Below are 27,510 nucleotides of genomic sequence, written 5' to 3'. Positions count from 1 at the left end.
TACCGCTGCACATAAAGACAAACACTAAAAACATTTTGAATGCATTTTATTTCATTTCATTTTACAAGTAGAGAGAGGTAGCTTTACTTACATTTTCTGAGTTTATTTTTCCCTTTGGTTCATGACGGTGTTTTGCAACACCTAACATTCACCTCAGTTTATAACATACATTGAAAACCTGCAGTATAATTTCAAAGCATCAGGCATGGATGGTTGAGGTTTACTATGTTGTACATATTATCATTCATTCCAAGGTTATTATGCTTCCTGTAGTGTGACAGTGGTGGACTAGCTATAAGGAACTGTTTTAGCAAAGTCGTCAACAATGACTGTCAATCCTTAACCCTTAATCGTTAGCCCCTTTGTTTCTTAATCCTAACTATGCATCTTTACAATAAGAAAAGTTTAAAAAAAGGCAAAGGTAAAGAAAGACACAAGTACGAGGAAATTATTGCATCTGTGTGTTTCAACCCTACATATCATCCTGTGGTATCGGCAGCTCTCCAGTAGCATGTTGTATGTAGTGCAAATGCAGCTCCTCCACTTTATCAAAGCCCATATCACAGTCAATACACTCCCATTCCCAATACTTATGCTCCGTGTACATGTCTGTTTCCTGGGACTCACTCTCGTCCACCTCCTGTCCTGTTTGGGGCTGCACAGTTTCTGATTGCAGCTCGTCAGGTGCATCAGATCCAGCCGAGCGGGGTGGTTTTGAAAGCCTGTAGTGATGCGCAGGATCTCCACAATCTGAGTCCTCAGAATCTGAGTCCTCAGAGTCTGCATCCTCAGAGTCTGCATCCTCAAACAGCTTTGCAAATTCTTCTCTCATACGTTCTTTATTTCCTGGCAGCCTTTCCATGTTTGCATACATCTCTGGCACCTCTCTGACAGTAGCTAGCATAAGTCTCTGTTTTTTAATCACTTGCTTCTTTGCAATAATCGCAGAATTCTTGATCCCTAGAGGGATCCCGCTGGACGCAACATGAGCTCTAAGATGCTTTCTTCTGTGAAAAATTAGTTTTCCAGGACTGATGAAGCTTTTGCCACAGATTTTGCACAGGTAAGGTTTTGCCCTAGTGTGGGATCTGTAGTGGTTCCTGAGCTGTATGGGCAAGTTGAAGCTCTTGCTGCAAATATCGCACTTGTGTTCCTTCAGACTGTGAAACCGCAGGTGTTCATCTAGTGATGCCTCGTCATTAAAGCCTTTGGCACAACTTAAACACCAAAACGGTCTCTGTTTGTGGAGATCGATGTGAGCCATCCATGCCTTTAGAGAGCTGAAGTCTTTGTTACACTGATCACATCTGGGAGGCTTCGAGTTAAACGACCTGTGAACTCTCAGGTGACCAAGCAGCCGCGCTCGCCTGATAAAAGACATCCCGCAGTCTGGACACTGATAATCACGTAGATTCTGGACACTCTGTGGGGGTTTTTTTGTGGGCTTTCCACACACCTTTTGGTGTTTTAAGTATGGAGACCAATATTTGTAAACCTTCCCACAGACCGAGCAGGTAAACTTGACACCTTGTGTCAAGTCTGAGGGTTGTGTTTGCGATGAACTGCTCATGTCACACCCATCTGCATCACCGCCCGTTTTTTCACCTTTGTTTTCGCCTGCTTTCCCAGAATCCAGTTCTGCTGCAGAATTCATGTTGTCTCCCGTCTGGGCGTCCTCCTCCTCCTCCTCCTCCTCCTCTTCCAGGGCATGCTGGTGCAGGTGTGTCTTGAAGACGTCCCAGTGTGTAAACTCCAGTCCACAATCCTCACATGTAATGCTGCTCTGTTTGACTAGAAAAGAAGAAGAAGAACCAATTTAGATATTTTATATGTACAAATAGTCATTTTACATACTTCAGTTGAACTTCAATTTATTATATAGTATATTAAATAAACCAATAGAGATCTTATGATTTTATTAATAAACTAATTTTTCTGTGATGGCTCAGCTGAAATGTAGCCGCCTGCTAAAAAGCCTGCTCTCAATGGCAAAGCTTTTTAATTATAGCAGGTAAAACTTAGAAGACTGAGTTGTGGCTCTTCTCTTTGTTCACAGATGAGGGGTGCAATTAAAAGTGTTGAGTCAGGTTTAACGCTTCATAAAATCATTAAAATCTCAGAGCTTGTGCATTAAAACAAAACATGCCTGTAAAGCAAGTAGATTATCTGTGACCTATCTACAGAACCTGCAATGTGCCACTCAAAGTCTTACAGTACCACAACTGCTCTGACTTATTTGTTGGTGGATAATTGCTTAAGTATCTTTAAGAAAATACGTCTACCAATTAAAGCAATCATAAAATCGACATTTTAAATATTTAAGTAGGAAACAGATGTATGATGATTCAGGGTCAAAATATTAATTAGTAAGTCTTTTTAGAATTCTTTTTATATTCCATTTTAAATTTTAATTATTTATTGATAATTTCCAGACAGAAAAAAATGAACAAAATCATTACCTGGCAAATGCAATATTTTTTCTTTTTTAAAACCTTTTTATAATGCATTAGTAAACCAATGTTGTAGTACTTGAGATTGGTCGAGGACTCAGGATTTTATTACAAGACCGGTGAGGGCCACAACTGCAAGGATATCACTGAATTACCTGTGCATTGTGTGATGTATTTATTGGCATCATTACGGTATTTGGATGTAAAACTTCGTGTTTCATATGCAACCAATAACGATTCATTTCTGATTTTAAACCCTTGTTACTATTAAGGGCTGTCACCCCTCCCTTCTCCCTTTACTGGTACCGTCACGTGAGAGATACAAGAAGCAGCTGTCAGAAGTGCCTGTAGTTTGCATGTTCCACATTTTATTGTAAGTCCATCTTGCAGTGCGGGACATGCCTTGCCTTGGTCAAGTCTTGTGTCGGTCTTGTTACACTCGTCTTGGTCATGACTTGATCTCAGTTGAGGTGCTCTTGACTACAATACTGCAGTTAACACTACAAAAGTCTAATTTAGGTGGTAGGTCTAATTCAGGTGGCACACTCCAGGCTCCGTATCCATAATGCGGTGTGTTTGAAATCATTACTTTTCCTTGTAACTTTGGTCTTCGCATGATTTTTAAAAAATGTTTCTGATAACAACCCAATACATGGCCGGTGCTAATTCATCACAAGATGAGTGTCAATCACAAAAAAGAAATATAACAAACCAGACAGCTGATCCCACAAACATGCATGACTTATCTAAGGCTGAATGAATCACACAACCCAGTAATTCACGCAAAAAAAATCTATTTATTTTTAACTTTTTAGAGCACTTTTTCTTCTTTGTTCAGAAACAGCAAGTTAAACAAGTAGTCAAAGGGTATATTGATCAAATAAGGAAAAGAAAGTTTTTAAATTAATATAGCAAAGTAACATCTCTTATACAATACAAATACTTTTTTTCTCCACTACATAAGTGGTACAGTAAACTAACAACTATTCTACAAGAACATAATCGCATTTTAGTTTAAGTACTGAATAGTCTCTCCACAACATAGAAATATAACACTGAAAAGCAAAGAACATGGGAGCTTTCACATCAATTAATGCAAAACATGTTGTAGGTAACAAACAATTCTTTGACTGGTAAATTTGATTTATAGTAGTAAATGGCTGCAGTGTTCAACATCAGGACTTTTTTTAACCAATTCACACAATGTACATTGTTGAACTTCATTTAACTCTGCGTAACCTATTTAAAAGGACACAAGCAAAATTAGTATGTTAGCAGAAATATTTCAATGTTCTCATAGACTCATAAAAAAGTAGTGTCTTAGCTCCACTTTTCAATTTTGAGATGATTTTAAAAGAATGAGGAAAAACATTTACATGCATAAATGTTTCTAATTCTTTTTTTTTTTTTTTGTGGATATATCTAGTTATGAACTACCATACTCCAGCCAGTAATTGGCTCATGAGGTTCAACTGATTACAGGTCTACTCAAAACAGGGGCAAATCAAATGGTGGCTCAAAACTACACATTTGAGACATCGCAACACAAGTTTATAAAAGGGGTTATTCCTAAACATTTGTACACATACTAATCCAGTGTAAAGGAAAGCCTGAGATTGGAAAAAAAAAACCTAAGGAACTGCTTTTCAAAATATGAAGAATCTCAAAAAATACAGAAACAAATAGTGACAGCATGTTTCTAATTAGCCTAAGCAAATTTATAGCTTAACATATTTAAGTAGTTCGGCAACCGCCAAAAGAAACAAAAATCCACAATCTACAGTGTCTTCACTTCAGTCCTTTTCAGGTTGTATAGTCTTAATACACTCTGCGGGCATGTTCAATGTAGTGCTGGTGCAAATCAGTTTCTTGACAAAAAGTAGTTCCACATTCGAGGCAAGTAAGGCCATTGGTATCTCCTGAGGAGACAGCAGCGGGGGCATCACTCTGCCTTTTGTAATCACCGATACATTCCTGATGATGATCGATAAGGTCCTGTATCTCACTGAAGGTCCTGGGGCAGATAGAGCAATGATACGAGTCGTTGTTACAGTGCTGAGTTTCGTGTTTTTGTAACGCAGTCGGTGAGAGAAAGGCTTTGCCACAATGCTGGCACTTATGGCTACTTTGTGACTTGCTGTCTGGGGATGGAAAGGACGTCCCTGTGGCGTCAGCAGAGGGGATGTTGGGTTTTAAAGGCTTTGAGGTCATAGCAGCGCTGAGCCTGTAGCGAACCTCGTTGGGGAGACGACAGCGGACTTCATCGTGCCAGGCGAGGTGTTGCTGCAGCTGGTTCTCAGTCCAAAAGCCGTGGCAGCACAGGGCGCAACAATAAGGTCGGCTTTTCGCCTTGGTTTTATGGCTTCCCAGTTGTTCCTCTGTTTGGAAAGCTTTCCCACACTTATCACACTTGAAGAGGCATTTGGCTGTATGCTCAGACAGGCGGCTCAGGGGTGGGGAAACGTCTGCCATGGTTTCAGGAGTTTGGATCACCTGTTTAGACTCATGCTTTATCACCGGGCACTCCTTCTTATGGTCAAGGAGGGTGTTGGGAGAACTGCACTGCTTCCCACAGTCGAGACATAGGACAGAGTTCACATGTGGTGTGGGGTCTGATGGGATTTTCTTCTTTCCTCTGGCAACAGGGCTATTTTTCACCGCCACTGTACTGATGTCGTGCGTCTGTTTGACTTCACACTTTGGGGCAATGGGCACCGGTTTCATTCTCAAAATATCCGGCTTTTTACCTTTTGTCCTCTTTGAGTGGGCCTGCCATTTGTGGGCACGCAGACCCCTTGCTTTAGCAAAAACCAAAGAGCAGAAAGGACACTGGTGAGCTTTTGGCATCAGTGTTGATGATACGGGCTTACTCCCATTCAAGTTGACTTTAACGTGTTCTGGGACTTGTTCAACCACGCCGAGCCCGTCTCCTTGATGATCTCCAGCTGTCAAAGTGTTAGTGTGTTCATTTTCATAGTGGGCAGCCAGAATTGAGCCTTGCTCAAATGTTTTGTGACATTCTGGACACGAAAACTCTGAATTTTCCAGTGTGCTGTTGCTCTCGACACTCTTGCCAGAACCGGACTCAGGCTCAGTTTTGGTTTGACACTGAGGATTAAACGTCTGGTGGCGCTGGAGAACAAGATGGTTAAAAAACTGTTTGCCACATTTGTGGCACTGAAAAGGTCCGTCCTCTGTCTTGTGGCTAACGGATTTCAAATCATCATCTTTAAGCAAGGATCGTGAAAATTTCTTTTCTTTGTGCCATCTTTTGTGGGAGCCTAGGGCAGAGTTGGACATGAATCTCCTCCCACAGTCTGAACAGTGAAATAGTCCTTTACTCGGCTCTTCCTGCTTAGGTTTCTTAAGCATTATGGGCATGCCCAAGTTAGCTTTTTCTACAGATTTGTAACCTTCAGCATGAATTCTTTTATGAAAATTTAAAGCTCCGACTACTGAAAAGCTTCTGTCACACTTTTTGCATTTGTATTTCAAATTGGTTGTGCCTGGGTTTTCTAAGTTGCCTTCGTCTGTTTGAATTTCCATCTTTAGCTCCCCACTGTCTATTTCACTCTTTACTTCAGTATGTACTGTTATTTGCTCAGAGCTTTTCTGTCTGCTGACATCCACACTATCTTTGTGCCATGTCAAGGAATCATTATTTTCTGAGGGTTCTCTTTTAATGCAAAGTTTCTGATGAGCCCTCAAAGAGGCCTTGTTGCTGAAATGTGCGAGGCACGTTGCACACTGCAGATCCTCAAGCGTGACAGCAGATCTTGGCGATGATGGCGAGTGCCCAGTCTCGTACCCATGGCTTTTCATGTGAAACTGAAGTGCTTTTGCCCGTGAAAACAGCTTCCCGCAGTCAGGACAGCTGTAGGTGTTCTTTTTCAGCTGCTCCACCTGATGCTGAAAAGACTTAATGGGCGGTGGGAGTAACTGGTCATTATGCACAACCTGGTGTCTGAGGAGGCTGGAGAAGAGACGGAACGATCTGTTGCAGAGTTCACACTTGTGATTCCCGTTTTCGTGTTTTCGCATGTGCAGTGCCATAATGCCTTTGTGACGAAACTTTCTACCACACACTGGACATGCAACCTTGAAGCGCGGGTGTCCATTAACAGAGTGCAAAGACCCTGTGACCCCTTTTCTTAGCCTCAAATCTACACACTGAGTCTGACTTTGCTTGTGGTGGGAGTAAGCTCCTAGAGACCAAAAACCTTTCCCGCATTGTTCGCAATGATAAATCTTTGGGCCTAGGAGGGTTTTCTTTGGATTGTATTCTTTCTTAGTGGCTGAAATATTCTCCTTTTTCTGTGTGGAGCAGTTTTTCATATGATTAAACAGGCTGGCTGCATACGAATAAGACATCATGCAATGTGGGCATTGAAACTGTTTTCTTTTGGGATGATGCAGCTGATGGGAGACTAAAGCAGATAAACGTGAGAAGCATTTACCACACTCATTACATGTCAAATTTTTCTTCTCCAGTCCCTCTGCCTCATCATCATCATTGCTAGTGTTTTGATTCTTGTGTTGTTGTATGTCACTGCAGTGTGCTGCATAGCTACTGGTTTCGTGTCCAGATGTGTCACATGTGTGAGCTGCCACTGACTGACCTTGAGTCTGCTGTTTCCTCTTACGAACGCCATGCCACATTCTGTGAACACGCAGTGATGAAGCACTAGAAAACCAACGGTAACACTCTGGACAATCAAATCTTTCTCCTGTTGTTTTACTCCCGGCTTCCCTCGCTACCAGTGCACACGGCTCGTCAGCTTCCCCAAAGTCAATTTGTACAATTTTCAAATCCAGCCCTGGTTTTGAAACAGGGATACCAGAGGAAACTCCAGCGCTGCCGTCATCTCTTACTTCCTGATCTGATTCACACAGCAGCTCAAGATCAGGATTGAGGTCTTGGACGGGCTCGTCCTCAGATTCACTCGCACTGATCACCTGTACATTAAAGTCCCCAGGTTCATAACTCTCCAACTCTTCATCAGTCTCATTTGCATGTGAGTCTTCTTCAGTTATACTGGTGGGAAGCATGTTCTCCGATTTCACTTCTTCCTGCTCAGTGTCTTTTGTTTTGCTTTCCAGAGTTTTCTGTTGAGGTAGCAGAGAGGTGCCCGTCTGAGCCTCCTTCTCCGTTTCTCTGAAAACATCCGTGTGATGAAGCTGATGGGAGTGAAGTGCTGAGGCCCTGGAAAACTTTAGCCCACAATCTTTACATTCAAATGCCTTCTTCTGCAGCTGACACACCTGATGAAGAAACGACTTTGCCGGGGTCTCGTCACTGTGTGCCATGCGCTGATGTCTGTAGTAGAACGTTAGAGTCATAAATACTTTCCCACATTCCTCACATGGGTATCTTTTCGCAGAATCATGTGAGTGATTCTCATGCCATCGCTGATGGTTAAAGAGGGCGATATGGCCGCTGAAAGCCTTCTTACACTCACTACAGTAAAACTCGTTGAGGCCTTTCTTTGGTTTTTCTTGCTTTTCCTCTGGAGAGCACTGACTGTTGCGGCTAAATCTTTGATGTGTTTTAAGGCGCATCAGAGCAGTAAAAGCTTTCCCACATGAACACTTAAAAGTTTTTTCAGGAGTGTCATTCGCCTGGTTTTCAACAGGCTTGGCTTCAACTATTGACTCCTCAGTGGGACATGCATCTCCCGAACTCCTGTTTCGTGACTTTACTAACTTCTCCTCATGACAGCGACGGTGCGCATCCAGAGCTGAAGCGCGAGAATAATTCCGCCCACAAGACTCACACTGAAACGACTTCTTTTTCAAATGTTCAAGGTCATGAAAAACAGATTTCGAGGCTTGTCTGTGTGACCGTTGATGGTTGAGAAAGTGTCCGATCACACCATAACATTTCCCACAGTCTGGACATTCATAGGTGTGGTGCTTTGTTATCCCAGAATTTATTTGAATACCAGGCTCCTTTTGAGAGGTTCGACCATGGCTGTTCTCCATATGCAAGTGGAATTCACTCGGTTCAACAAATGAGAGTGAACATAAAGTACAGAAATTAGCTGTTTCATTGTCCTTTTCTGCATCATGTAAATCATCCAACTGGTCGTCTAAATACACGTTTTCTTGCGAGTGCTGATGGCGATGCTCCAAGTAGGCTGCCTCCTCTCTGAAGGCTTCCCCGCAATCCCGACAGCAGAAAACCCCTAGAAATAGAAAGGGGAAAATAGGAGGTCAAAGCCACTCCTGTTTCCAGAGAAAGAAAGAAAGATGAAAAAAAAAAAGACACAAATCACAAAAACACAGGTGCAAACATATCTTTATTTTAAAGCTGATTGGAATTTACAGTATAATCACAAAGACAAGGCTTTCCAAGTTAGATTATCAAAATTTGGTTCTGGAAATGTAACATTACCCATAAAAATACTCAGTTTTTATTACAGAGGGGTTAAAACATACAGTGCTTTCACCAAATGACCTTTGTGACGTTAAATCACGGAGTTATTTGATATGACTGCTGCAGAACGTGTTGCATTTTTAAACAGGCAAACGTTACCACATTGCAATAGACTGTGGTGCTGCAACAGAGGGTTGTGAAAGGAAAACACTGATTTTCTTCATGGCAAGCCTGATGCTACTTTCACAATCAAATCTAACAGCAAACACTGGCCCTATTAATAACACGACAGAATATCTTGAATAAATGAATGGTTATATCTGAACTGACTAAATCCTGACAACTGAATCAGAGATCAGAGAATTAAAAGCACCTCCGTTGATCAAAGCTGGAGTTGCACTGAACTGTAAAGTCTGATAGGTGAAACATCTGGCTTAAAATACCAGATTTATTCTCAGTGGAGCTGTTTTTATTGGCAGAAGTACCTAGTGATGAACTGCACATCTGAAAAGCTAAAATCTAGCCTGAGATGACAGCAGCAAGCGCCTTTAACTGGCACTTGACAGTCATGTTTTTGGCACATAAAGTTAGAGGCTAAGTTTAGTAATTGCACCCTATTTCCACATGTTTTTGTGTCTTCATGACTAATGGGAACAATAATTTTTGATACTGGTCCAGTATTAAGCCAGACCGCTGCAGCCAGCAGCAAAGCAGGGTAACCATTCAGGGCACGTTCGCACCATCAGTATACATCCACTAAAGTACTGTTTTGGTTTTTTTTCCCCAGGCATGCTCAGATTATTTTTTAAGTGTCTGACAATTTATGGAAAGCAACCCTTCAGAGACAGACCTTTTGTTAAATAGTAAAATCATTTTTGCATAACCAGGAACAGCCCCAAAACCCCTATCACCAAACCAACCAGTCTCAATTAAAAATTCAAGGTAAAGCTTGTGCGTTTTTTCAAGATGGTTAACACTGATAAAACATATACCACAGAAAAGCATAAGATGTGTAAATCAAAAGTGGAAATGCCTTAGATCGAACTCACAGCCACATACAAACCATGCCCTCTACCACTGAACTCCATCCTATACAAATATTATTAATTGTATGTAAATGTATAATAAAGCCCAACAATGCAGTGCTTCTGTACGTGCATTAATTTTAGCTCTGTAATAGAAAACAACACTGTGCTTGAACGAATCACATCACAAATTGAATTTGCTCAATGTTTTATGGCTCGTAAAGTACCAATAACTGGGAGGTTAGCTTTTCATTTCTGTGTGGCCTGGCCACATGATAAATTTTGTTCAATAGTACTACAGTGACAACCTCCTAACCCTTTTTTACATCACTACATGAGTTCAGATCAGCTGATCAAAACATTTTAGCTGTGTCACTGACTAGATTGAGAATCAAGGGTGACCAGGCGTTTTTTGTGACGGCCTCTCATCTCTCGAACAGCCTTCCCCTCAGTGTGAGATCAGCAGACTCCACTGCAGCTTTCAAGTGCCTTATACTCACTTATACAAGAAAACCTACGCTTAATAAAACAATTTTATAGGGTTTTATTTTTACTTTATTGTCGCTCCATTTTTATAGTGTGCTTGTTTTAGTATCACCATGTCACTACTTTACATGCACCTCCATATTTTCTCCACTTTTGTTTGTTCTTTTATTGGCAATCTATCTGCTTTACATAAGATAATCTCTTATATTTGCATCTTATTTGTTGATATACATGGTTATTTCTTTTACTTAAATTGTACCTGCTTATGTGAGCTTATTTCTCTTTCATGTTTTACCTATTTATAAATGAAACTGGACTTTTATTTTGCACTTGCACCTCCATCTGTCCATGTATGGGCTCAGCACTGTTTGATATTTGTGCTCTGAGGTCTGGTTATCTGATTTTTATTATTATTCATATTCATATTATCATTACTACAGGTTACTGCTTGTTGTGCATGTCTTATATCATGCTTACACTAACACTTTACAATGCATTACCATACTGTGGTTGAGTAGCAGCTTGGCTTAGGACTCTTGTTGATCATCCAAATGAACATGAAATAGCAAAAAGACCAGGGGTGGATATAAAATAGTGAAAATTAATGCGCCTCCATGCTAATTGTAAGCGTTCAGCGACAAGCCACAAAGCTGCAGTGTTATATTGTCATGTCTCTGCGGTGGTGAAGTTGGTGTAGGAGGTCACCACGCCTGAACACACTGATGGTGCACTGACAATGCTAACAACGTGAGCATTTAGCCAAGTGACCACTTTTGGATACTTACCATCAGCGGTGTCCTGGGCGGTGTCCTCAGCCGACGAACCGACGTTGTTTTCAGACACTGTGTCTCCATTGCGGGGGTTGTTAGCAGCTCCGTCCTCATTGATCGCAGCGGCAGCAGCAGCTTCGTCCATCTTGGCGTGTCTGTTTGCTAGCTTCCTCTAGCTAATGCTCGTTAGCTTTACAGCGCCACAGTTGTTTTTTAATTTGTTTTTTCTTATCAGCGGTCACTCAACAAAGAACCAAGGTGAGAAAGTAAAAAAAAAGTGTATGCTAATCTAGTCTGTCACCACATTAAGAGGCTGCATCTTGTTATATTTTTAGCAGGTGATGATACAGCCTGTGGTGATGTGAACGTGATGAGCAGCACAGCTAGCTGTGTGTGGCTGTGGCGGTGCATCCTGAGGCGGAAGTGGATTCTTCTTCTTCTGTTTTGTTGTCTGTCAGCGACGGACCTCCAGTGAATCCACTGATTAAAGTCTTAATACATATACATATATATATATATATATATATATATATATATATATTAAGACTTAATATTATTATACTTAATAATTGTCAGTGGGGGTTTACTGTGAGGGAAAAAAACGACTGGAGTCTTCTTAGATTATTATTATTCCTGTACACTGCACGTCATTATTATTATTTATTTCATACTCAGTGTTGAAAGTAACTTATTACATGTTATTAAATTAAAAAAGAAATACAATCCTTAATGACAAAAATACTTAATAAACTACATTTAATAATGAAAATGTTGGTGATTATATCCAAATTTATTCTTTCCTGTAAGATGCTTTAATGTGCGACATTATATTACTTCATTTTGTATTATATTTTTTAAAAAAATAAAATGATAGTTTTCTTGACTTGACAGGAATGCCTTCTTTTGACACAGCCTATTTCCAGCATTTTTTTTTTCAGCTTTCTTGCCCAATTCAAAACATTTGTTAGAAAAGTAATCAAATGAAATTAGTTATATTACTTTGAATGAAGTGATTTAAATAGTTACAGCTACAAAACAGCTACATTTTTAACAGGGTAACTAGTAATCTGTGACCTAGTACATTTCGAAAGTAACATTCCCAACATTGGTTACATTATACATATTTGTAATACTATTTTTTGTTTGCTTCTTTTTAATGTTTCTGTTGATTTTTATCAATTCTATATTTACGGTCTTGACTTCTGCAGTGCTTTGACTTTTTTTCCCTCTCTTAATATGTTTCTTGTATGCACCAAACACCAAGGCAAATTCCTTTAAAGTGAAAACCTACTTGGCAATAAACATTATTCTGATTAGGTTAACAATGAACTTTATTCCACTTATTTTCAGGCCATTCTTTTGTCCCTAATGAGTGAAATACACTGAAATAATAGCATATTATATTGGGTGTTATAAGATTTTGTAAGGGCCATTACAGTCCCACTTTACCAGATTAATAAATATATCTCCTAACAGAACACTTGTGCTCTTCTCTTAAATTACAAAGAAAAAATTTCTATTTGACTTCTGCAACCTCAGTGCATACTTTCTGCACTTTTAATTTTTCACAAATTCAAAACGACCCCAAAGCCTTTTAATACATGATGATACCCTCTGTGTCAATTCTGTTTTACGACAATTCTCTTACAAAAATGTGGAGGGGGAAACACTCTCCAAATAACAGAAACTCTCCAAACCAGAAATTAAACCTTTTGTTTTTGCATTACAGATGTTTAAATGTTGAGGATTAACCCTTGAAGCAGGTTTACCTAACAAGTACTGCGCACCACAACATTGTAATCAAAGGCAAGGTTTTATTTAATCCAATATGTAGACATCATGGGAAAATTCTAGTTCTTTCCATGCTAAAACAGTGGATAGAGGTAGAAGGGCACGTTTTTGAAACTTAAGACGCTAAATGTTAAGACGCACAGGGACGGTTCTTTTTTTTTTCCTTCCTTTTTTTTTTGTACAAATGGACCGTGTGTTTATTTTACAGTAGTAATGAAGGTTTTCAGTCACTTACTGGGCCACCAAAGCTACTCAAATGCCCATTATCATAACAGAGGAGATGGGATTCTGTACTCAGCTAAATCTACGGTATGGAATGAAATCATTCAGTATTCACAAAAGATACATTGCATTGTACTCAAAAGTGGACCTAATTTTATAAACATGGCTACATTCCAATCTGAAATAGTCATTTTGGTAAGAGATACACTTTACGTAGTATTGTTCGCTTACAGAAGGTGCTAAGTGTTGCCACCCAGAATAGGTTTAAAGTCTAATTATACAGTGTATCAGTATTGACACGTTGCCGCAAATTTGGTAAATCTGACTGGGCTGTTTGGAGGAATACATACATTTTATATAGTCAGTTTCATGTTTGTCTTGCCATTGTTATAAATATTAATGACAAAACATCACACAAATCCAAGTTTAATTTATTACAAAATTCACTATTTGACAACAGTGTCGTCGATTATTGTGTTATGACGCTACTTTCTCCCTGTTCCCAATGATCACTCAAGAGTTAAATTTACAGAGAACTCTCACTGTGAAATGACCTTTACATGTAACCGTCACAATCTGTTTACAGATACTCTGACCAAATTACCAAGATGAGAACTTTACCGGTGAGATATTTGGACGCAGCCAATAGCCCTGTGATTATAACTAATCCCAACAGGGTCATCACGTATGTAGTCAGCTGTCCATTTTATATTCTGACACATGTTTTCTATGAGCACAACAACCCCATCCTCTCCTCCTCAAAAACAAAATCTTAACATTTCTTTACGGTATCTCAGAAAGACTTGCTCTGTGTTTTGGGAGTGAGGTCACATTGTTGAGTCTACCTTAAGCACAAACTAGGCCTAGAATACCAAGACAGCAGACATGCAGACTGTACTCATAAAAGGCACACAGTATACTGTACATGAAGAAACACAGTTCAAATGGTACTAAAAAAAGTACTAATATTATCTAAATCTATATGTCATTGGCAATAAATGAAATGTAGGCCGTAGAACCACATTAATCTGCACCCCTCAAACGTTGTTACAACCAGTTAAGTATTTGGATAACTTAAATGCATTTAAAAAGACGATGAAACTAATTGAAATGGCACGTGAGTACACCCTCTATTACAAAGAACGTGGTCTAATTAGGAGCTTACAAAGTTTAAATGTGCATCAAGTGTGCAGACTAAAATCAAGTTTTATTTTTCATCTTTTTTTTTGTGTCTAATGCCCATCCACTCAACTGGTCAAACTGCCCAAGTGAGGGTCAAATAAATGAGGTTCCACTAGGTAAAAATTATAAAAAACATAACTAAGTCTAGTCGCTAGTGTAGAAATGTCAAATCTCTCCTTGTGCATGTTGCAAGTAATGCATTTGTAGATCCAGCTCCCGGGGAAGAGAACACCCGCATATCATGCACTGGAGAAGCCGTTCTGGGGCAAAAGGCAAACGGGGTCCGAGTTTGTGAGGTTCTGTCCGCGGGGCGAGCTGAGGTAGGGGCAGGGTCTGTGTCATGTGTGGCCTCTCGCTCATAACTGCCTGTGGAGTGAAAAAAATATTTGGGGGTGGAGGTCTTGGAAGTGGGCCAACTGCGACAGAGTGAAGAGGGTGTGGGCCAGGCAGAGCAAGAGGAGGGAGGGGGGCGAGTGGAGGTGAGAAAAATGGAGAAGGCTGGTTTATGATTATTTGAGTGCCTGTTACCATTGGCTGTTGCTGCAGCTCCTGCCCACTCCCTGGTTTGAGCTGCCCAGTGAGCAGTGTTTGATTACTTTGGAAGCCCCACACTGGTGATCCCAACCCCTGGCCAAAACGATGAGGCTCGTATTGAATGGAGATGGGAACCTTCTGTGTTGTTGTCTGACTCTGTACGCTGGCCCAGCCAGATGACACCTGCTTTTGCTGCAGCTGAAAATCTTGAGTATTTACTAAATTCTCAGAGGAGTTTATAGTCTTTGGAATTCCTGGTGGTGTTTGTATGTCCCACAAGGTGCTACCTACCCCGTGAGAAACTGGAGTTGAAATTGGCATAGCACTGCTTTGGTCTATTTGAGCTGAGGTGGATGCACCTGCTAAGCCTGAGACCCACTGGTTTTGCAGCTCGCAGCCGTTCCATGACTTCTCTGGCTGGCTAACAGTCGACGGTATTACTTGAGGATTACTCATATCCCACACTCTAGTGTCCTCTTTTTTAGGAGGTGTGGATCGCTCCTTTTGCATTGACACTGGGGCACTCGCCCATCTTGGCAGCTGAAGCTCTTGACCGAGCTTATTTGGAGAGCTCTGTGAATTTGTTAGCAGAGCGGGTCTGACGCTCCACAGAGCTGCCCCATCTGGGTAAGACGAGGAAGTAGAAAAATCATGATGCAACGAGCTTGTGGAAGCTAGCACAGTCGATGTGGGTGCGTTACTCCAAGCAACAGGCTTGGGCTGCCTGTGCTGCTCCATCTCACTCACTAACAATGGGCTGGATTTTTTTGGCACAGCTGCCGTGACTGAGCTGACGATGGCAGCTGCGCTCTCTTTCATGTGTGATGACTCTGAACTCTGAGCAGATGCGGGGCCTGACTGAGTTATCAAAGGGCTATCTGCCCAGCCTGGACTTCTCTGATGGTGCTGCTGCAGGCCCAGCTGCGGCACGCTGTCAAACTGCGTCTGCTGTGGAGCCGCGTGTTGCTGCTGCGACGATGGGACAGGCATCACCTCGCCACCGTCCACCTTCCACTGCACCGGCTGAGGGTGTCGCTCGGACAGCCACGGCTCCTTCTGCTGTCTACCCTGTAAATCCATGCGAGGTGAGAGCAGCGAGGGCTGTGGCTGGGCCACCCTTCTGTGCTCAGCATCTCTCAGTACAGAAAGTGGATATGGAGACGGCTGAGCGCTAACCATCCCAGAGGTTCCTAATGGTCTAGCTAAGCTCCATACGGGTCTCGCCCCTCTCCTCCCCCTGCTACCCCTGCCTCTCATCCTAGCACCTATTGGGAAAGAATTAAACTGGCTGAAACCCTGGCGCTTGCGAGCGTGGATCTTCTGGTGCACTAGCAGGCTGCTGAACCAAGAAAAAGTTTTGTTACACTCATCACAGCGATGAGGCCTCTCGCCTGTGTGTGTGTTCATGTGATCACGCAGCAGATAGGCTAATCCAAAGCTCTTGTCACACAGGTCACACTTGTGAGGTTTGTCACCGTTGTGTGATAGCATATGGTGCTGCAGTTGGATTTCGTCGCTGTAACCTTTGCGACAGTTGGTGCAGCGGAAGGGCTTTTCCTGATGCAGCTTTTGATGTGTTCTCATGTTTTGCAGGAAGGCAAAGTCCTTCCCGCAGTCAGGACATTTGTATGGCTTTTTGCCTGTATGGATGATGAGATGCTGCTGTAAGTAGCTACCGAATCTAAAGCCTTTGCCGCACACTTTGCACTGGTAAGGCTTGTCCTTGGAATGTATGCGCATATGCAGCTCTAACACTGAGCGGTGGCGGAAGGTTTTCCCACACTCTGAACACTTGTACGACTTAACGCTTACGCCATCGCTTTTCCATTTCCCCTGCACATTATCACTGCTTAATGGAGTGAATTTATTTTTAGGTGGTGGTGCCACCGTTTCTGAGTATTGTGCTACAGATTTGTGGACACTTGACAGGTGCATATTTAAACTGTTTTCATCACGATAAACACATGGGCAGTGGGGACAGGAGTGTCCTTTCTCCCAGGTCTTGCTAATCTCTTTCGGGGGTCTGGGGTTCCTCTCCTGCATCTCATACTCGGCTTCGTGAATAAGCATGTGGGCTCTCAGGTTAGCCGGTGCCCCGTAGGTCTGAGGACAAAGGGGGCAGTTGAATGAGCGCTTAGGTTCCTCACTCTGGTGTGTGTTCTCTTTCCCCGCCCCTCTAACAGCCTCCTGTGCAGACCCAGGGGCCTGCTTGCTGCTGGGCTGCTCAGCTGAGGTTTCACGCAGTCTATGCTGGCGGCAGTGTGCCTTCATGTTCTGGGCAAAGGCAAATTTTTTGCCACACTCAGGGCAGCGGAAGGGCTTCTGGCCTGTGTGCAGATACTGATGCTGATGGAGGAGGCTGCTGTACTTGAAGGTCTTACCGCAGATGTTGCACAGGTGGGAGCGTGTGTTGTCTGTGTGCTTGCGACGGTGGTCTTCCATGACGGAGTAGTGTTTGAAAACCAAGCCGCACTCGGGGCATTCGTAGGGTTTCAGGGCGCTGTGACACCGCTGCTGGTAGCGTTGCACCATGCTGCTCTCATGGGAGTGGATCATCATGTGCTTAGTGATGGACACCTTGAACTGGAACTCTTGGCGGCACAGGGGGCAGTGGTAAGGCTTTTCTACTGTGTTGCAGCAGTTGTGGTCCCTCAGCTTATCCACTGTGGAGAAGATCCTCTCACATTCTGCACACTCAAAACATCCCTCCTGCTTCGACGCAGCGAGCTGTTCCTCTTTTTCTTTATGTTCGTTTCTGTGTTTAATGAGGCTGCTGCGGTGCTGGAAGGTAAGGCCGCATTCTTTACAGGTGAGGGGCGTGAGCTCGTCCTCGTGTGCGTGGAAGTGGCGGTGAAGGTTGAACGTCTCGCGGCGGGTGAACCTCTTCCCACACTCCTTGCACACCAAGCGGCACTTTTTGGGCTTGGCGTCCTCTGCTCGGTCTGCCTCTTCATCTCCTTCAACCACCTCCTCTATCCCGTCCACCTCTCCCACCGGCTCCTCAGCCGGCTTCTTCTCTGTGCTCCTCTCATCAGGATATGAGGTCAACTCCTCTTGAATCTCATCTGCATCATCTGTACTGTCATCATCAACATCTGCATCCTGCTGCACCCCTCCTGTACTCTCTGTAACATTACTGGGGTCTGCAAGAGAAAAGCACACCATAATAATAACTTAGCAAACAGAAACAACCAGTAAACAACCTATGTGTTGTTTACCTAACAAACAATCCCCAACTATCACAGCCATCCATCTCAAGTGCAAATCTCAACCCACAGTGCAGGATGCTAGCTGATTTTGTTATGGTGATTACATTAGCAGAGTTTGTAGTGTGCATTTAGCCGGTAGTGAGAGCAATAGCCCAGGTTAGCCTGGGGGCTAAAGCTAACTGTAAAATACATTAACAACGTTAGCATACCACACTTATCATTTTCCACCCTGTGTGTTTTCGCCTCTTCATCGTCGTCTTCGGTTTCGGACCAGTCGAAGGAGCGCTGGTCGCCAGCAGGAGCCTCGGCCATTTTTTCAGCCGATGTTAGGTCCTCCGTTGAATTACATGTCGTTTTTTCGGCTCCAGCACCGGACTCTACACTAACCTCAGAATGGCTGGCAATACCACCGCCGTCGTTACCAACACTGGCTCTCCGCTCATCGTCGGGGCTCGCCGCGGTTTTATTATCTGTCGTTTCATCCTTCTGATTTGAGCTGCATCCCGACTCCACCGCCTCGCCTTTCTCCCCAGATGTTTCCACCTCCTCCGCAGGGGATTTCTGTCGTTTTGGAGACTCCGATGGGTCTACGGCGGCCATGTTTCACCCATGCACCCCCTTGTCCAGAACACACTAGGATCATGCTAGCCAGCCTGAACAAGGAATGACATTTCCGGTCGGCGCTTTCAAAATAAAACACCTATCACCAACAACCAGCTGTGATTCATCATTTAAGAGAATATAATTCCAAGTCTTAAATTATAAATTCCCTTTTCTGCCACTGCTGAGACTTTGTTGTTCTACACACCAAACAATCTCTTTACAACCTGAGTAAACTTCATAACCATCAGAGCTACTTTTTACACGCTATGTGACAAATCCACAAGTGATCAGCTGGATTTATTTGCAGTCCATGTCTGACTTTTATTAAAGTTTAGTTACATTTCATCGGAACATTTCGCTATCTACAAAATATAGATTGTGCAAAACTACGTAGATGATGGCCATATGCTGTTTCTTTGCAACTATCTACAAACACATCCATCATACTGCATGCAGATTAGAATAAATAGCCCCTACATACTTATGTATGCTTTTTAATTCCACCAGAAACATATGAATTAAAGTTTGAAGCCTACTGTGATGTTTATGCCGGAAGGTATTTTTGTTTTTCATCAAAATCTGTAACACTGTTGTCTCAAAACTCACTGAACAGAACACAGTCTAACTTTATTGTCCGACCAAAGCTGGAAAAGTCATACTTCTCCATGAAACTGTTAAAAAGCACAAGCATACATTAGCAGGAAATTACAATAGCTGTATAACTACAATATATGGTAACAACTGCAGATTACAAGTACTTTATGACAATGTGGTTAGTGTATCAGGAGAATTTAGACAGTACTGAACTAGTAAGAGCATCATGAGCTTCACAGCTCGGCTGCAAAGCATGTACAGTGACATGCATATTAAACATCAGCACCTACAGTATGTTTTTGTCCAGGTATTGAAAGTCTCATGAGTGGAGCTGTCACTCCATAGAGCAACTGTTTTTCCAGGAAGTCTTTAAGCGTATGTCTGAGGAACCAAGCTAATGTTAAGGCCACCTGATTATCTCATTTTCTTATCTGCTTCAGTCCTCTCTGAAGACAAACTTAAGTGCGAGATGATTTTCTGATTTCAAGTGCGATGTAAAACTCCAAGTAACATTATTTTTACAGAAACACTGCCAATAGAAAAAAAGCATAATTTCATGTCACGTTTTGAAACACCAAATATGCATGATGTGCACTTTGAGCTTCTAAGTGCTTTCTCCTCAGCGCCGTCTCCTGCGCCTGTGATCGACAGCCCTTCCTCGCCGTGGCCTCTGCACACTGCCGTTTGTGTTTGGGGGTGGATCAGAGGGAAAAGTGCCATGTACGTCCGGGGACGATGGTGCAGGAGCCACCGCCACAGCTGATTGATTATTCGAATGCTGGGTGACTTGTGGCTGCTGCTGTATTTGTGTTTGGTGCTGCTGTGACTGTGGCTGTACTACATGTGGCTGCTGCTGCTGCTGCTGCTGCTGTAGGTGTGTTTGCAGTGGCGCTTCAATCCGCTGTTGTTGCGGCTGCTGCACTGGTTCTGTGTTTTGTAGCTGCTGCTGCTGCTGCTGCTGCTGCTGAGCTGGCTGTGGCTGTAAGTGCTGTTGAGATGTTTGTGACTGGTGTGCTTGTTGTACACGGTGTTGCTGTGGCTGAGGTTGTTGCTGGGCTTCAAGCACTCCTAACAGCCTTTGTAAGAGGACATTGTTTTGTTGTAGACTGACTGCTAACGCCTCTTGTGAAGCGACAAGTGTTCTCATGTCCTGCCTGAAACCTTCCCCAAACTCCCGCAGGCTCTTTTCTACCCGATTTCCCAGTTGAATTGCTGCTTCCCCTAGCCCTCGTAGCTCATCTTCAAGCCAGGAGCTGCGCGGAGGGGCTTCAAGAGGACCCTGCTGCGCTCCAAGTGAAGGCTGAGGACTACTGGGCTGAGGGCTGCCATTGAGGAAAGGTGCACTGTAGAGTGGGGAAGGAGGCAGCCATCGCTCTGATGGAGGGGGTGGTCCTATGCCAAGACCAAGTCCTAAACCCAATTTGTCTTCCATGCTGTTTTCTACTGGCTCGCACTCAGATTCTCCCATCTCTCTCTCACGCTCAGGATTGTCCTCATCTTTTTCCAGACCATCTCTCTCTGATCCTTCCACTCCTACACCTGCAAAAAAAAAGATGTAAGCAGCCACAAATAGATATAAGCTACATCTATAGAATCTATAAAGAAATAGCCAATTGGACAAATATTTTTTTTACCTGTATCAGAGTCAGGGAAACATGGAAAACTGGGCTTTGGTCTGTTGCTTTGCTTCTGCCTGGCTTGTTGGAGCCTGGGGCTAGTCTGGGATGGACGGCCAAGCATCGAGGCTCCCCTGCTGGATGGCAGGTAACAGCTGCGATGGCGAGCGTCCGCTAGCCTGCCCCCGTTGCGTCTCTTCAGGTCATCCCAGCGCTTCTTCACCTCTCGGAGGGTGCGTGGGACCCTGGACACGGCATTGACTCTCTCTAGGATTCCTGCCCAGATGCGCTCTCTCTCCCGCCGCCGCAGCCTCCCCGCAGGACCAAAGAGTTCTCCTTCACACCGAGTGACTTCTGACACTAACACCTCCAGCTCTGCTCCACTGAAACGACTCTTTCTTTTTCCTGCACCGCCAGCAGCCAGTGCAGCTGACATAGCTCTGTCTGTAGAGAGAGAGGTGAAAGAACAAAAAGGGAAAGGAAAAATATCAAGTGAAGCTAAATATAATGTGTGAGGAGGAGAAATGTGTCTTGTTGCCACTCTGCTAAGCCACAACATATTCAACTATTACTACTTTTGGAGAGGCATGGAGCATTAAGAGCAAAAGTTATTTTAATTTAGGTTAGTCTTGTGATTATATTGGAGGATTAAGTGTTCTCTTAGGAAAAAAAAAATAGTGTAGCTGTTGGCATAAATATGATATATATTGGTGCATATCCTGGCTCTGCTTTTCCACGCTGCTGATAAAATCATTAATGAAATAATTCTGTGTGTGCTGCTACCATTCGGAGCAGAAATGTACAACTGAACAAGAAAATACACAATCCGATATCTCATAATGATCTTAATCTCATTCAGCCTTACTTTGTTCAATGGACAGGAGGTCGTCTGAGGACATGCCGGGTGCCATGATGTTCGGATGCACCACTACCACGTTGAAGGGGAGTCCCCCTGGTAGCCCGCTGCTCTGGTCACAGCTACCCTCCGAGTCCTCATCCTCCCTGGGGAAGCCGTTTTCTGAGGCTCCCCCTCCAAAGGGTCCCTCCGGAGACTCCACTTTGATGTGCATGGGAGGTGATTGCTCGTACAGCAGCCCCCCCTCCTCGTAGTACTCAGTCATGGGTCAGATCTGATTTACAGCAGAACTGACTGGCGGGCCAATTCTGATACTGGCAGCTGCTGCCCCATTAACACAAGTTCAAGGTGTAGCTGAACCTACTGCTACAGGCATTGCAACTTTTCAGTATACTGTATCAGATGATTATGAACCTGCTTTGGCTACAGCTGCCACACTGATTTCTTAGGAAGTATAGAGCTAAAGTTTCCTTAAATACTGTTTTTAACAGTATGATTAAAATTAATCAAGTCATTGTTGCAGCTTATTAAGAGATACAATCATAATGTCTGATTAGAGCCTCACAATTAGAGACATGTATGGCTAGCTACAGCCACTTAAATCCATTTCTGTCATCTTTATTCACACTGATATGTTACTGAGAACATATACACACGGTGTAAACACACCTGGAGCAGGCTAAGAGCTACATCTACACGTCCAGCTGTTACACAGTGAGATGCACCATCAAGGCAGAGAATCGCCTCCAGAGCTGAAATACAACAACAAAACACAACACTGCTTACAACCGTGAAGCATTATAAAGTAGCTGTGTCTGTTTCTATCACACAGCTTGACTTCTATATTCTGTCGCATCGATGCGCATTTTTTTCTGCACCACATCCGCAATGGTTGCGCATTCCGCATACATTAGGTGCTGATCTTGCATTGGAGCTAGCTGCTAGCTAACAGGCTACCACAGTCTGAGGTGAAGCTGCCGCCTGAGCCGCCGGCGACAACTGAGCAGACACGACGAGAAAGCAGAAGCTGTTGTGTTTCTTACCTCATGATAGCTGCACATGGGAGGCAAAACAAAACCAAAACACAATTGGTGCAGCTGTTAGCTCAGCAGCCGATACACAAACCGAAGAGCGTCGCGCAGTATTGACGTCACCGAGGGGACTATGTTCAGGACCAATCAGAGTTGCGAGACGTTGAGCAGATAAATCTTTATGATACAGGTCCTACATTTTATCACGGTTAATACAGAGGAACTGATATGTAGGCTGAACAGAAGATTCATAGGAAGGAGCCTGGAAGGATATTGATAACTGTCTTATTGCTGCATTGCACTCAAATTAATTAATTCAAATTAAAACTAGGGTCTTCAATCAGCTGAGCATGCACAAATATGACATTTGTCTCAAGGTAATTGAACACATAGAGAATAAAGTCTCAGATTATGAATTACTACTTGTTTGGTTTGAAATGAATGACTGGTGATCAACTACAAACTCAATCCAACTTTTATTTTGTAAACTCAGCAGACTTTAAACCCTGGGATCATTTCATTAAATGAAACACCTCTGTCACTGTCAGACTTAATTTCTTTAATCAAGATTTTGGCTTCAGATTGTTATGAAAACAAGACAATTGTTAGTTTTGGTCAGCGGCATATCTTTCTGAGACCCGTGTCCTCATATGAGGACATCGCATTTTTGGTTCCCTGCACCTTGTACTTCATTTTGCTTAACTTAGACCTGTTGTCCTCGTACATGGACACTTTTTTGTGTCATCTAATGGTAGTAAAAGCACAATACACTAATCCATGCAAAAACAAGATGGCAGCCATCTCGGCCAAGTCAGTCATCAGCCGATCCTAACACAAAAGTGGACAAGGTACAAAACCTGATCACCTTTTATGGTTGAAACTTGTTTATTTATGATTAATAATGTTTGTAGTTTGACATGGCAACATTTTCTTAACCAATTTTAGCAACAGTAACAAGCTAAGATGCTGTTAATTAGGAAGTAGTCGTTTGAGGACATTGGGAAATTATTATCGTCTGTTTGAGGACATTGAGACTTATCGTTGACAAGGTGTCGTTTTTTTTTAATACTTATCAGATCCTGCTGATCCCAAATAGCAAGGAGAAATTAAAAATGCAAACAAAAGTTCAGGTCTCAGGAGGATATGGTAGCAAGGATGGGCCCCAGTACACACTATTATGACGGGCCCCAGTGTCAGACTTTGCATCGAAACAGCAACTGCATATTTTATAATATTGTCACATGATAAAATACAGAATGAAACACCTCTGTCAGGAAAGGTATAAATAATTGTGTTGTTTTAAATCTGGCACACTAAGTTTTTATCTCAGCATATAGAGCTGATTCAGGTCGTAAAACAATATCTAGATTATACAAGATGTAAGTGGGATAACACATTTTATGTAAAAGAAAAGTGGGAAAGTGAGGGAAACTTTGAAATATCAAAAGAGGAGAGGGAAAACGTAAATGACAAGCTATGGAAATCTGCCAACTCATTGTCTTGGTGAGAGTTTAACTGGAAAAATATGGTCAGATACTTTATAACACCAGCAATCAGACAGTCTAAGTTGAAACAGACAGCATGCTGGAGAGGTTCGTATGCATCACTACCAAACAGACTTTTAAATCTCCAGTCCATGTAAAATCACGAGTCATAGGTGTTAAGGTCCAAGTCAAAGTGGCAGTCTTTTTTGATTTTGTTAAATTGAGTCTAAAGTCATCAAATTTTTGACTCAAGTCTGAATCAAGTCCGAGTCATGTGACTTGGACACCTCTGATACTCATCTGTTTATGTTTAATGTCACTGCAATGTTATAATTTTAATGAATGTAATAAAAATACAGCCTAAAATTAATTTAAGCGTAACCTTAAATATTACAAATTATGATGATTTGTATGTGTCCCCTCCACCTGTGTCTATTTCTTAATCAGTATTTGATATATATATATATGGATCATTACTTCTATTTTAAACATAGGTAGTAATATAAAGGAAGCAGGGCTGAGGCGGGTTTATGTATCTGTCATCTTAAAACTGACTGACTCATGGAAATCCATGTGTTTTTCTTTTTGACCATGCTGCTCTTTCCCAGGTGGGATAATATTTAATCATTGTGCAAGGAGCATGGAAAAATCCTTGAGAGAGAGTCAGATAAAGTGCAGTCTGCCTGTATATAAACCCACCGCACCTGCTCCTGTTGTGTGTGGACTCACAAGGTGCATCATGAAGTACTTCATTCTTCTCGCCCTGTTCGCTGCAGCCTGTAAGTTCTTGAATATTTTGTTTGTGGTGATAAAAACTGATTTTTTTGCTTGTGTGTTCATGAGTTTAAGAGGTGGGAAGGTTTGAAAGCGCTAGAAATAGTTACAGCTCACTGTGTGTGTTACAGATGCTGCTCCCATTGAGGATGACAAGATTGTTGGAGGCTATGAGTGCAGGAAGAACTCTGTGGCCTACCAGGTCTCTCTGAACTCTGGCTACCACTTCTGTGGAGGCTCTCTGATCTCCAGCACCTGGGTGGTGTCTGCTGCTCACTGCTACAAGTCGTAAGTGCAGACATTTGATTTGACATACATATATCAGGTCCACAGCCAAACTAAAACCACTTTTGTTAGTTCAAATCAACATTATTCTCTTTCAAAGTGCAGTGAAATCAGAAACACTGACTGCATCGTTACAGGTGCAGTGTCACATGTAATCTAACCCTCATGTCTCTCTCTGTAGCCGTGTCCAGGTGCGTCTTGGTGAGCACAACATTGCTGTCAATGAGGGCACCGAGCAGTTCATCAACTCTGCTAGGGTCATCCGTCACCCCAGCTACAACAGCCGCAACCTGGACAATGACATCATGCTGATCAAGCTCAGCAAGCCCGCCACCCTCAACAACTACGTCCGCACCGTGTCCCTGCCCTCCAGCTGTGCCGGCTCTGGCACCCGCTGCCTGATCTCTGGATGGGGCAACACCAGCAGCTCTGGAAGTCAGTAACACACTGCAGTCACATCTGGAAAATATTTTCTTACTACATGCTGGGTATGAATATTTACATGTATTGTCTGTCTTCCTCTCCAGACAACTACCCTGATCGTCTGAGGTGCCTGGATGCCCCCATCCTGAGCGACAGCAGCTGCAGGTCCTCCTACCCTGGACAGATCACCTCCAACATGTTCTGTGCTGGATTCCTGGAGGGAGGCAAGGACTCCTGCCAGGTACGAGCTAAAGTCATTATCACTGTTTCTTACAGTGGACACACCAAACGTCACAACACCTCTGCTCACATGTTGTCCTCTCTGTCTGCGTCCTATCAGGGTGACTCTGGTGGCCCCGTGGTGTGCAACGGTCAGCTGCAGGGTGTGGTGTCCTGGGGTTATGGCTGCGCCCAGAGGAACAAGCCTGGAGTCTACGCCAAGGTCTGCAACTACAACTCCTGGATTCGCAACACCATGGCCTCCAACTAAAGTCGCTTTACTAGATGGAATTTTAATCTGAGGCGTCTCTTTCTATGACAACTGCTTCAGGAAAATAAACTATAACATTAACGTCACTCTCTGTTGTTCCTTTTTTTGTGTGTTGGATAAAACAGATTTACATATGTAGAAAATCAGCAGGAAGGAAAAGAAAAGAAACAGTAATCTCTATCTAAAATTAATAGAAAATAAATATATAAAAAATAAAATAAAATTAATTAAACTAAATAAAATTAAATCAAACTAAATTAAATTAAATTAAATTAAAATGGAAAAATCCTACATCAATATAAAAAGTAATAAATTTACTCACCAAAAAAAAAACTGCCACAAAATGATTACTTTTCCACAAATATATATATATATATATATATATATATTTAAAAAAAAAAAAAAAAAAAGCTAATGAAATAAAAATGAAATTATATATGTTTCTGTACTTTCACAACTAAAATGCAGAGTTCAGTACTTGCCATTTATATTTAGGTTGTACAAAACAGTTAAACATCAGATTTTGAGAGAAACGACAACTGAAAATGTATTATTTCATAAATAAAGGTACATTTTTTATGTACCTAAGAAGAACGTGCCACTTCACGCTACATCAGCAGAGCAAAATCATCATTACAGACCCCTCTCACCTAGTCACCAACTCTTTGAAGTGTTGCCGTGTGGCAGCCGCTGCAGAGCTGCCAAAACACGATCCACCTGACTCAGATAGTTACTTTCCCACAGCCATCAGCACACTAAATAAATCAAATATCAAATAATGTTTACTACTGACATTTTGTCATCCACGAAGCACTTTGCTGCACTTTATATTTATCTATGTATTGCAATTTTATCCTCACTGAATGTCCTGTGTCTTTTGTTTTATGTTCTTTGTTGGGATGCATCACTTGAGTGTCACAGCTAATTTCATCATGTTCCTATGCAGTGACAATAAAGGCTCTATAGATGTTGCTCACATCAGTAGAATTCTACATAACAACCGAAAGTTACTGGCCACCTTGAATGATAAATACACCTTTATTTCATCATGCACTGGATGTACATTTACAACAAAATAAAACTGTTATTCAGAAATGTTAGGAATGTTGGGATATACTGGCATTGCCAATAACAGTGATATTTAAAAATGGAATACTGATCTCATGCTAATAATACACCTATGATGACGCAGTGTAAATAATCCAGCACTTCTTATCATTTGTTTCTTTCCGTTCTCCCTTTATCTCCCTACCTCAGCACCACCTGGTTGCATTTTTCCATCCATTAAGTGTAATCTCTTTTTTTTTTT

General features: G+C 42.4%; 4 protein-coding genes across 5 annotated transcripts; 1 reads left to right on the top strand and 3 right to left on the bottom strand.

The window, feature by feature from the left end:
• Nucleotides 1–29: 29 nt before the first annotated feature.
• Nucleotides 30–11,517, bottom strand: LOC117266506 (uncharacterized). Of its 2 annotated transcripts, XM_033641749.2 has the most exons (3): nucleotides 11,123–11,517; nucleotides 7,070–8,635; nucleotides 30–1,791 (listed from the first exon to the last, which is right to left on the bottom strand). In XM_033641749.2, exons 1-3 carry the CDS (start codon nucleotides 11,250–11,252, stop codon nucleotides 473–475), a joined length of 3,015 nt encoding a protein of 1,004 aa, XP_033497640.1. In that variant the 5' UTR covers nucleotides 11,253–11,517; the 3' UTR covers nucleotides 30–472. The 2 variants fall into 2 exon arrangements, with proteins under 2 accessions (XP_033497640.1, XP_033497639.2); XM_033641748.2 differs by lacking the exon at nucleotides 30–1,791 and having other exon boundaries at nucleotides 3,228–8,635.
• Nucleotides 11,518–12,901: 1,384 nt separating this feature from the next.
• Nucleotides 12,902–18,708, bottom strand: LOC117266507 (uncharacterized). The gene is made up of 2 exons (XM_033641750.2): nucleotides 18,255–18,708; nucleotides 12,902–17,979 (listed from the first exon to the last, which is right to left on the bottom strand). Exons 1-2 carry the CDS (start codon nucleotides 18,643–18,645, stop codon nucleotides 14,468–14,470), a joined length of 3,903 nt encoding a protein of 1,300 aa, XP_033497641.1. The 5' UTR covers nucleotides 18,646–18,708; the 3' UTR covers nucleotides 12,902–14,467.
• Nucleotides 18,709–18,944: 236 nt separating this feature from the next.
• Nucleotides 18,945–22,869, bottom strand: LOC117266509 (uncharacterized). Its single transcript, XM_033641753.2, has 4 exons — nucleotides 22,758–22,869; nucleotides 21,724–22,466; nucleotides 20,877–21,302; nucleotides 18,945–20,781 (listed from the first exon to the last, which is right to left on the bottom strand). Exons 2-4 carry the CDS (start codon nucleotides 21,977–21,979, stop codon nucleotides 19,862–19,864), a joined length of 1,602 nt encoding a protein of 533 aa, XP_033497644.1. The 5' UTR covers nucleotides 21,980–22,466; nucleotides 22,758–22,869; the 3' UTR covers nucleotides 18,945–19,861.
• Nucleotides 22,870–24,876: 2,007 nt separating this feature from the next.
• LOC117266674 (trypsin-3-like) lies at nucleotides 24,877–26,287 on the top strand. The gene is made up of 5 exons (XM_078171857.1): nucleotides 24,877–25,008; nucleotides 25,135–25,291; nucleotides 25,470–25,723; nucleotides 25,816–25,952; nucleotides 26,052–26,287. The coding sequence occupies exons 1-5, from the start codon at nucleotides 24,969–24,971 to the stop codon at nucleotides 26,199–26,201; spliced, it is 738 nt and encodes a 245-aa protein (XP_078027983.1). The 5' UTR covers nucleotides 24,877–24,968; the 3' UTR covers nucleotides 26,202–26,287.
• The last annotated feature ends 1,223 nt before the right edge of the window (nucleotides 26,288–27,510 follow it).

This window comes from Epinephelus lanceolatus, chromosome 10 (genome assembly GCF_041903045.1).
Source record: "Epinephelus lanceolatus isolate andai-2023 chromosome 10, ASM4190304v1, whole genome shotgun sequence".
Classification (NCBI taxonomy): domain Eukaryota; kingdom Metazoa; phylum Chordata; class Actinopteri; order Perciformes; family Serranidae; genus Epinephelus; species Epinephelus lanceolatus.
Note: the sequence above shows the minus strand (reverse complement) of the source record. Positions and strands in the feature narration are given on the sequence as shown.